Raw genomic sequence first — 10,365 nt, 5'->3', positions numbered from 1 at the left:
CACTTCAAATAGTACTTCATTGGCTGTAAAGCGCTTTGAGATGTCCGGTGGTCGTGAAAGGCGCTATATAAATGCAAGTCTTTCTTTCTAATAGGTTTGCAGAACTGTACAGTGTTTTAATCATTTTTCATTTTATTTGGTATTTTGGCCTATAGTTACACAAAGTAGAAGACGGCCGAACAAAAACCATATTCAATCAGTTGACAATACGTTTGAAGCATTTCACTGAAAAGCACAGAGCTGTAGGAAGCTAGCTTTTTTCATAAGGTCATAAGAATTAGGAGCTGGAGTAGGCCACATGTCTCCTCGAGCCTGCTCTGCCATTCAATAAGATCATGGCTGATCATCGACCTCAACTCCACCTTCCCGCTCGATCCCCATATCCATTGGTTCCTCTAGAGTCCAAAAATCTATCTTAGCCTTGAACATACTCAATGACTGAGCATCCACAGCCCTCTGGGGCAGGGAATTCCAAAGATTCACAACCCCCTGAGTGAAGACATTCCTCCTCGTCTCAGTTTTAAATTTCACTTTGGATTTTCTTCTTTAATCTTTTGTATCTCCTTTTCCAACATTCTGGTCGATTCAGGGGCGGGTTACTTCCAACTCCGACAGCGTGTAGCTACTAGTTATTACATTTCATTGGTAACAAACTAGAAAAGACTTCAGGGCTTCCAAAAACAACGTGGACCTCGATTTTCCGCTGAAGTTAAGCTGGGTGGCCAGCAGAATGCCAGGAGAATGCAGCGTAAAGTTCCTGAAAAGCTGATCCACTGCCTCGTCACCTGTCCACTCCATTTCTGAGATTTCCCATGGAAAGTGACGGGGGACGTAGAGGAGCAAGTGACGTGTGCCCAAATATGGGCGGCCACATTCAAATACCATGCAGATGATGGTAGTAAGTCACGCCACATAATTACCGTCATTGGCAGCATAAGAACATAAGAAATAGGAGCAGGAGTAGGCCAATCGGCCCCTCGAGCCTGCTCCGCCATTCAATAAGATCATGGCTGATCTGATCCTAACCTCAAATCTACTTTCACTCTCCATCCCACCCGAACCCATGTGATCTCCTGGGAGAGGCGAAAAACCAGATAAAAAACCCAATGTGCCAATTTGGGAGAAAAAATCTGGGAAATTCCTCTCCGACCCATCTAGGCGATCGAAACTCGTCCAGGAGATCACTCTGTCCCTGTATTTCCTACAGTACTTACCTTCTGTAAGAGGTGATCTCCACCCCAGCCAGGAACAGGCCCAATTTACTCTTGAAGGACTCCTAGCTGGCAGCCTGTTCCCAAGGTCTCCACTAATCCCTGTGAATAGAACCATCTCCTGAAATCTAACACAGAATTAGAACACAAGAAGTAGGAGCAGGACAGCATAGCAACACTGGATGCAGAGGGATACCTGTTCGCTCCTGGCATCCACCATTGCTGTGGATGGCCAGAAAGGGGGCCCTTTAAATTAAAATGGCTAAAAAGCCTCTGCAGGATTGTGACTCGGACCACCGGCCGTGCTACACTGCCAGGACCAATCTCCGGCCGCTCCCGGGCCGGCTCCAAGGGGAGGAGAGGGCAGGACAAGGGGGTTCCTGCCAATGTTATTGAAGTGACCCTGGCACCAGGCAATCAGCCAGGCTCGGGCAGGGCACATCCTTTCCCCCCGCCCCTGGCACTTCCCCGTCGAGTGTAAGACCCAAGGCCGTGTGCCGCAGTCAGTCACACGAAGGGAACGGCCGGGGAACTCCCCAGTGTTTGACCATGTATGCTAAGCTCCACCAGTATAGTTAGGAGAAAAAATCAGCTAGCATTCCTGCCCCAGTAATGCGTAGTGTAAAATGTGTGTGTACGCTGAATGAGAACGGGATCAGGCTGGGGCGTGATACCCCCTCAGTAGAATAGCCTGTTTTTGCTCACTGTCACTTGTGCAAGGTACATTAGGGTGCCTGTGCCTGTGAAACCGCATCTCGACCGTAGCTTTACGGGACTAGTGGCGAAAATCGAGATTAAGACATACCCTGTTCAGTTTTATATACACACACATCTATCTCAACTGGATTTGAAATGCCTTGTGGACAAAAATAAAAAACTGCAATAAGAAACCGTCCATGGTAAATTGAAAGTTTATGTGTGTGTGTGTGAAGGAGAAGTTTGTGTGTGGGGGGGTGGTTTTGTATGTGAGGTGTGTTGTGCGTCTGTGTGTAGTGTGTGTATATGCAGTGTGCACATGTATGAGAGTGTGTCTGTGTATGAGTGTGTATGTGTGTGAGTGTGTGTGTACGAGTATGAGTGTGAGTGTGAATGTGTGTAAGTGTCTGAATGTGTGTGTATGTGTATGTGTAAGTGTGTGAGTATAAGTGTGTGTATGTGTGTGAGTATGTGTATGAGTATGTTTATGTATAATTGTGTGTGCGTGAGTGAATATGTGTTAACAAGTATGACTGTGTGTGTGTATTAGTGCAAGTGTGTGAGTATGAGTGAGTGAGTGTGAGTGAGAACATTTTTGCCTGCTTTATAGATTTCCAGAAGGCTTTCGATTCTATTTGGCACGACGGTCTATTCTTGAAACTTATTGAAAGTGGGGTAGGGGGAAAAACATATGATGTAATTAAATCAATGTATACAAACAATAAATGTGCAGTTAAAATTGGAGACAAACAAAATATTTCTCACAGGGGCGTGGAGTGGCGCAGGGCTCGCCTATCTCACCGACACTCTTTAATATTTACATAAATGAATTGGCAAAACTACTTGAACAATCTACAGCACCTGGCCTCGCCCTATATGACTCCAAGGTTAAATTCCTCCTCTATGCAGATGACCTGGTTCTGCTCTCACCAACTGAGGAGGGACTACAGCGGAACCTGGATCTGCTAGAGTCGTTCTGTCAGACCTGGGCCCTGACAATAAACCCCAAAAAAACCAAAGTTCTGGTGTTCCAGCAAAGATCCAGACATCAGGAACCCAGAATAAACTTCACAATAGGAGCAACTAAAATCGAACAAACTACAAATTACACATACCTAGGCCTAAAAATCAGTTCTACGGGAAACTTTCATTTGGCTGTGAATGAACTGAAAGAGAAAGCAAGAAGGGCTTTCTATGCCATCAAGAAGTAAACCCAAATAGAAATTCCAATTGTCATTTGGCTCAAAAATTTTAAATCAGTAATTGAACCAATTGCACTCTATGGCAGTGAGGTGTGGGGTCCACTAACACAACAAGAATTCGCAAAATGGGACAAACACCCAATTGAAATCCTGCATGCAGAATTCTGTAAAAGTATCCTCCGGACTCAGAGGAAAACCACAAACAATGCATGCAGGGCAGAACTAGGCCAATATCCACTACTAATTAATATCCAAAAACGAGCCATCAAATTTTGGAAACACCTAAAAATGAGCAACCCCCACTGCTATCATTACGATGCCTTGAAATGCCAAGAGATGATCATAGAGAAGAGTCCCCTCAGTCAACTAGTCCTGGGACTCAGTGAAGTAACTACCAACACGAATAATAATAACCAGCCCCAGGACAGTGACACCCTAGCACAGAGAATTCAACCCAACACAATTATCACTAAACAAAAGGAAAAATACTTGACCTATTGGACAGAAATGACAAAAACCCAAAACAAACCCAATTGCTATTTGGCCCTAAACAGACAATACACCATGGCTGAATACCTGACCATGGTAAAGGATAGCAAACTGAGAAAAACCTTGACAATGTACAGACTTAGTGAACATAGCCTGGCCATCGAAAAAGGCAGACACAGGCAGACCCGGCTGCCAAGAGAGGACAGGATATGCTCTCACTGCAGTCAGGGAGTGGTGGAGACAGAGATGCACTTCCTCACAACTTGTGGAAACTATCAGGACATGAGGGAGAATTTCTACCCAAAATTCACAAAAATATGCCCTGAATTCAAAAATTTAAAGACCTCCAAAAACTCCCATATCTATTGGGGGAACAGAGAAAATGTGTAACTATAGCGGCAAACTATGTTACAGCTTGCCACAAGCAGAGGGACAACCAGTGACACATTAAATCTAAGAAAAGATTATATGCATATTATATGTGCATATAGCTATGTATACATGGGTATACTTGTCTATACACTGTATGTCTAGATCGGTGTTTATGTGGTCAATCATACATGTATTTCTGTGCTTTGGCAACATAAGATGTATCTTGTCATGCCAATAAAGCAATTTGAATTGAATTGAATTGAATTGAAATTGAGTGTGTGAGTGAGAATGTGTGTGAGTATGAGTGAGTGAGTGTGTGTGTGAGAACATGTGTGAGTATGAGTGAGTGTGTGAGTGAGAATGTGTGTGAGTATGTGAGTGTGTAAGTGAGAATGTGTGTGAGTATGAGTGAGTTACTGTGTGTGTGAGTGAGAACCTGTGTGAGTGTGAGTGTGTGTGAGTGAGTGTGTGAGTATGAGGGAGTTACTGTGTGTGTGTGAGAATGTGTGTGAGTGAGTGTGTGTATGAGTGAGTGTGTGTATGAGTGAGTGAGTGAGAATGTGTGTGAATATGTGTATGAATGAGTGTGAGAGTGTGTAAGAATGTGAGTATGTGTGTGAGTGAGTGTGAATGTGTGAGTGAGTATGAGTATGTGTGTGCATGAGTGTGAGTGTGTGAGTGTGGGCATGTGTGAATGTGAGTGAATGAGTGTGAGTGTGTGAGTGTATGAGCGTAAGAGTGTGTGAGTGTGTCTATGAGAGTATGAGAATGTGTGTATATGTAAGAGTGTTGGTATGAGTGTGTGTGTCTATGAGTGTATGTGTGAGTGTATAAGTGAATATGTGTGTGAGTATCAGTGAGTGTGAGCATATGAGTGTGAGAGGATGTGTGAGTATCAGTGAGTGTGAATATGAGTGAGAGTGTGAGTATGTGTGTGAGTGTGTATAAGTGTGCGTGTGAATGTGAGGGTATGTGAGTGTGCGTAAGAGTGTGAGTATTAGTGAGTGTCTGTGTGTGTGTATCAGTGAGAGTGTGAGTATCAGTATGAGTGTCAGTGTGTGTATCAGTGAGAGTGTGAGTATCAGTGTCAGTGTGTGTGTGTATCAGTGAGAGTGTGAGTATCAGTATGAGTGTCAGTGTGTGTATCAGTGAGAGTGTGAGTATCAGTGTCAGTGTGTGTGTGTATCAGTGAGAGTGTGAGTATCAGTATGAGTGTCAGTGTGTGTATCAGTGAGAGTGTGAGTATCAGTGTCAGTGTGTGTGTGTATCAGTGAGAGTGTGAGTATCAGTATGAGTGTCAGTGTGTGTATCAGTGAGAGTGTGAGTATCAGTGTCAGTGTGTGTGTATCAGTGAGAGTGTGAGTATCAGTATGAGTGTCAGTGTGTGTATCAGTGAGAGTGTGAGTATCAGTGTCAGTGTGTGTGTGTATGAATATGAAAGAAAGAAAGACTTGCATTTCTATAGCACCTTTCACGACCACCAGAGGTCCCAAAGCACTTTACAGCCAATGAGTGTGTGTATGTGTGTGTGTGTGAGTGTGAGTATCAGTGTGTGTGTGTATCTGTGAGTGTGTGCATATGTCTATGAGTGTATGAGCATGTGGGTATCATTGTGTGTGTCTGAGTGTGAGTGTGTCTATGAATGTATCAGTGTGAGTGTGTCTATGAGTTTGTTTATCAGTGTGAGTATCTGTGAGTGTGTGTATGAGTGTGAGTATCTGTGAGTGTGTCTATGAGTGTATCAGTGTGAGTGTGTCTATGAGTGTGTGTGTGAGTGTGAGTATCTGTGAGTGTGTCTATGAGTGTATCAGTGAGAGTGTGTCTTTGAGTGTGTGTATCAGTGTGAGTATCTGTGAGTGTGTCTATGAGTGTATCAGTGTGAGTGTGTCTTTGAGTGTGTGTATCAGTGTGAGTATCTGTGAGTGTGAGTACCAGCGTGTGTGTGTATCTGTGAGTGTGTGCATGTGTCTATGAGTGTATGAGCATGTGGGTATCATTGTGTGTGTCTGAGTGCATGAGTGTGTCTATGAGTGTGAGTATCAGTGTGAGTGTGTATGAGTGTGAGTATCAGTGTCAGTGTGTCTGAGTGTGTGAGTGTGAGTATCTATGAGTGTGAGTATCAGTATGTGTGTATCTGTCAGTGTGTGTGTGTATCTATGAGTGTATGAGTGTCTATGAGTGTGAGTATCAGTGAGTGTGTCTATGAGCGTGAGTGTGTGTATGTCTGAGTGTGTGTATCAGTGTGAGTATAAGTGTGAGTGTGTCTATGAGTGTGAGTATCTGTGTGAGTGTGAGTATCTGTGTGAGTGTGAGTATTTATGTGAGTGTGTCTATGAGTGTGAGTATCAGTGTGAGTGTGTCTATGAGTGTGTCAGTGTGAGTATGAATGTGTGTGCGAGTATCAGTGTGAGTGTGTCTATGAGTGTGTCAGTGTGTCAGTGTGAGTATGAATGTGTGTGTATCAGTGTGAGTGTGTCTGAGTGTGTGAGTATCAGTGTGAGTGTGTCTGAGTGTGTATCAGTGTGAGTATCAGTGTGAGTGTGTCTATGAGTGTATCAGTGTGAGTGTCTATGAGTGTGTCAGTGTGTGTGTGAGTATCTGTGAGTGTGTGTATCTGTGAGTATATCAGTGTGTGTGTGTGAGTATGAATGTGTGTGTGAGTATCTGTGAGTATATCAGTGTGAGTGTGTATCAGTGTGAGTATCAGTGTGAGTGTGTCTATGAGTGTGTCAGTGTGAGTATGAATGTGTGTGAGAGTATCTGTGAGTATATCAGTGTGTGTATCTGTGAGTATATCAGTGTGTGTGTGTGAGTGTGAGTATGAATGTGTGTGTGAGTATCTGTGAGTATATCAGTGTGAGTGTGAGTGTGCATCAGTGTGAGTATCAGTGTGAGTGTGTCTATGAGTGTATCAGTGTGTGTGTCTATGAGTGTGTCAGTGTGAGTATGAATGTGTGTGTGAGTATCTGTGAGTATATCAGTGTGAGTGTGTGAGTGTGAGTATCAGTGTATCAGTGTGTGTGTCTATGAGTGTGTGAGTATGAGTGTGTGTGTGAGTATCTGTGAGTATTTCAGTGTGAGTGTGAGTGAGTGTGAGTATGAATGTGTGTGTGAGTATCTGTGAGTATATCAGAGTGAGTGTGAGTATCAGTGTATCAGTGTGAGTGTCTATGAGTGTGTCAGTGTGAGTATGAGTGTGTGTGTGAGTATCTGTGAGTATATCAGTGTGAGTGTGAGTGAGTGTGAGTATGAATGTGTGTGTGAGTATCTGTGAGTATTTCAGTGTGAGTGAGTGTGAGTATGAATGTGTGTGTATCTGTGAGTATATCAGTGTGAGTGTGAGTATCAGTGTATCAGTGTGTGTCTATGAGTGTGTCAGTGTAAGTATGTGTGTGTGAGTATCTGTGAGTATATCAGTGTGAGTGAGTGTGAGTATGAATGTGTGTGTGAGTATATCAGTGTGTGTGTGAGTATGAATATGAATGTGTGTGTGAGTATATCAGTGTGTGTGTGAGTGAGTGTGAGCCCAGCTCTTTGAGGTAGGCGTGGAATGTATCAGAAAGAGTTTGCAGCCAGGGGATTGGCTCCCGGGGCCGCACGTGGTTTCACAGCTGATTTCCTGTAGCAATGTTTATGTCAGTTTCCCGAAGCGATCGGTGAACATGAAGCGCTGAAGGAGAGAGCGAGGAAAACACGGGGCTCCGAGCGGAGATGGCCGAGTCCAACGCGATCCCGGTGCAAGACGAGAACAACTGTCCCATTAAAGTGGAGCACGACCGCAGGAGGAGGCAGTTCCAGGTCCGGCTGAACGGTAAGCTGCAGCGATCCTCCCGCTGTCTCACCTTTGTTTTCAACCACAGGGAGATTATACTCCTTAAAAGGGCAAACGCCTTCTCCGACAGGACAAACATCCTTATTTCCACCCCCTCCCCTCCAAAATCCAGCGTTGGAAACTTAAACTGGCTTGTAATATATATAAAAATGTTATGCATCTTATTTTTGCCAAGCTATTTATAACCCCATGGGCCGAAAGGTTAACCCTTTATTTGCTCCTTGTCTGTTGTTTCCTACTTTGACTCCTATCCCCCTCGCTCGCCTCTGAATTATGTTTCCCTGCAGAGTTGCCCCTCCTAAGTCATTGGAAGGGGTTCATTCCCAATTTTGATTTAGTTTAGTCTGTAATTCGGTGTAAGAATCTGACCTGCCCTTTTAAATAGACCTTCCCGCCTGGCCTGTGCCAACTGCATTGTCCCAAGTTTTATACAGAGTAAAGTTTAAGCTCCACGCCCTGCTGGGAGAGCCTGGCTCTGGGGTAGCAGTAGTGTGTGTGTGTGGGGTGTGTGTGTGTGGGGGGGGCTTGGTTGGGAGAAAGCTGGGTTCTGTAGGGAATAGTGGACATCCTAGGGTTAATACCAGGCAGTGGCCTCATCCCAGGGGGCTCCTGCTGGGGTACAACTCCAAGGAGTGTCGATGAGTGTGAGCGTCCTGCCTCCAATACCTCAATCAAGTGGCCATTTGGGAGAACTTCCATATCTAGAAGCTGGACAGACTGTTAGGTGGGGGTGGGGAAGCTTCATTGCTCCTGTCCTCATCCAACAGGTACCCTTCCAGTAAAGGTACAGGAACCCCGGCTGATTTTGCACCTCATCTGACTGCCCCAGCCCATGGGGTGCTGAGGCCAATTTTAACACCTCGCTCGTCACAATCCTGACGAGCTGCGGCTAGCTGAACAACTGGCATTTGTATCGCACTTTTAATGTAGTAAAACATCCCAAGGTGCTTCACGGGAGCATAATGAGTCAAAAATTGACAGCGAGCCAAAGAAGGGCGATATTAGCATAGGCGACTAAAATCTTGGTCGAAAAGGTCGGTTTTAAGGAGCGTCTTAAAGGAGGCGAGAGAGGCGGAGAGGTTTCGGGAGGGAATTCCAGAGCTCGGGGTCTAGACGGATGAAGGCACGGCTGCCCATGAGGGGGTGAAGGAATTGGGAGATGCGCCAGAAGAATGCAGAGTTCTTGGAAGGTTGTAGGGCTGGAGAAGGTTACAGCGATAGGGAGGGACGAGGCCATGGAGGGATTTGAACACGAGGATGAGAATTTTAAAATTGAGGTGTTGGTGGACCAGGAGCCAATGTAGGTCAGCGGGCACAGGGAGTGATGGGTGAACGGGACTGGGCACGAGTTAGGACACGGGGCAGTGAGCACAGGGAGTGATGGGTGAACGGGACTGGGTGCGAGTTAGGACACGGGGCAGTGAGCACAGGGAGTGATGGGTGAACGGGACTGGGTGTGAGTTAGGACACGGGGCAGTGAGCACAGGGGGTGATGGGTGAACGGGACTGGGTGCGAGTTAGGACACGGGGCAGTGAGCACAGGGAGTGATGGGTGAACGGGACTGGGTGTGAGTTAGGACACGGGGCAGTGAGCACAGGGAGTGATGGGTGAACGGGACTGGGTGTGAGTTAGGACACGGGGCAGTGAGCACAGGGAGTGATGGGTGAACGGGACTGGGTGTGAGTTAGGACACGGGGCAGTGAGCACAGGGGGTGATGGGTGAACGGGACTGGGTGTGAGTTAGGACACGGGGCAGTGAGCACAGGGGGTGATGGGTGAATGGGACTGGGTGTGAGTTAGGACACGGGGCAGTGAGCACAGGGAGTGATGGGTGAACGGGACTTGGTGTGGGTTAGGACACGGGGCAGTGAGCACAGGGAGTGATGGGTGAACGGGACTGGGTGCGAGTTAGGACACGGGGCAGTGATCACAGGGGGTGATGGGTGAACGGGACTGGGTGCGAGTTAGGACACGGGGCAGTGAGCACAGGGGGTGATGGGTGAACGGGACTGGGTGTGAGTTAGGACACGGGGCAGTGAGCACAGGGAGTGATGGGTGAACGGGACTGGGTGTGAGTTAGGACACGGGGCAGTGAGCACAGGGAGTGATGGGTGAACGGGACTGGGTGCGAGTTAGGACACGGGGCAGTGAGCACAGGGGGTGATGGGTGAACGGGACTGGGTGTGAGTTAGGACACGGGGCAGTGAGCACAGGGGAGTGATGGGTGAACGGGACTGGGTGTGAGTTAGGACACGGGGCAGTGAGCACAGGGGGTGATGGGTGAACGGGACTGGGTGCGAGTTAGGACACGGGGCAGTAAGCACAGGGAGTGATGGGTGAACGGGACTGGGTGTGAGTTAGGACACGGGGCAGTGAGCACAGGGGGTGAGGGGTGAACGGGACTTGGTGTGGGTTAGGACACGGGGCAGTGAGCACAGGGAGTGATGGGTGAACGGGACTGGGTGTGAGTTAGGACACGGGGCAGTGAGCACAGGGGGTGATGGGTGAACGGGACTCGGTGCGAGTTAGGACACGGGGCAGTGAGCACAGGGGAGTGATGGG

General features: G+C 47.0%; 1 protein-coding gene across 3 annotated transcripts in view; it reads left to right on the top strand.

Annotated features, from left to right (window-relative positions):
• The first annotated feature begins 7,563 nt into the window (after nucleotides 1-7,563).
• natd1 (protein NATD1) overlaps nucleotides 7,564-10,365 on the top strand; it is a 70,642-nt gene continuing 67,840 nt past the window's right edge. Inside the window, exon 1 of one of the 3 annotated variants that reach the window (XM_086000251.1) lies at nucleotides 7,564-7,781. In XM_086000251.1, coding sequence (XP_085856377.1) covers nucleotides 7,682-7,781 — 100 coding nt within the window. In that variant the 5' untranslated portion in view covers nucleotides 7,564-7,681. The remainder of the gene's footprint in view (nucleotides 7,782-10,365) is intronic. The other 2 variants (XM_086000249.1, XM_086000250.1) reach the window with 2 other exon arrangements.

Source organism: Somniosus microcephalus, chromosome 11 (assembly GCF_052327205.1).
Source record: "Somniosus microcephalus isolate GS21.2 chromosome 11, FLI_Smic_1.0, whole genome shotgun sequence".
NCBI classification, from domain to species: Eukaryota; Metazoa; Chordata; class Chondrichthyes; order Squaliformes; family Somniosidae; genus Somniosus; species Somniosus microcephalus.
Note: the sequence above shows the minus strand (reverse complement) of the source record. Positions and strands in the feature narration are given on the sequence as shown.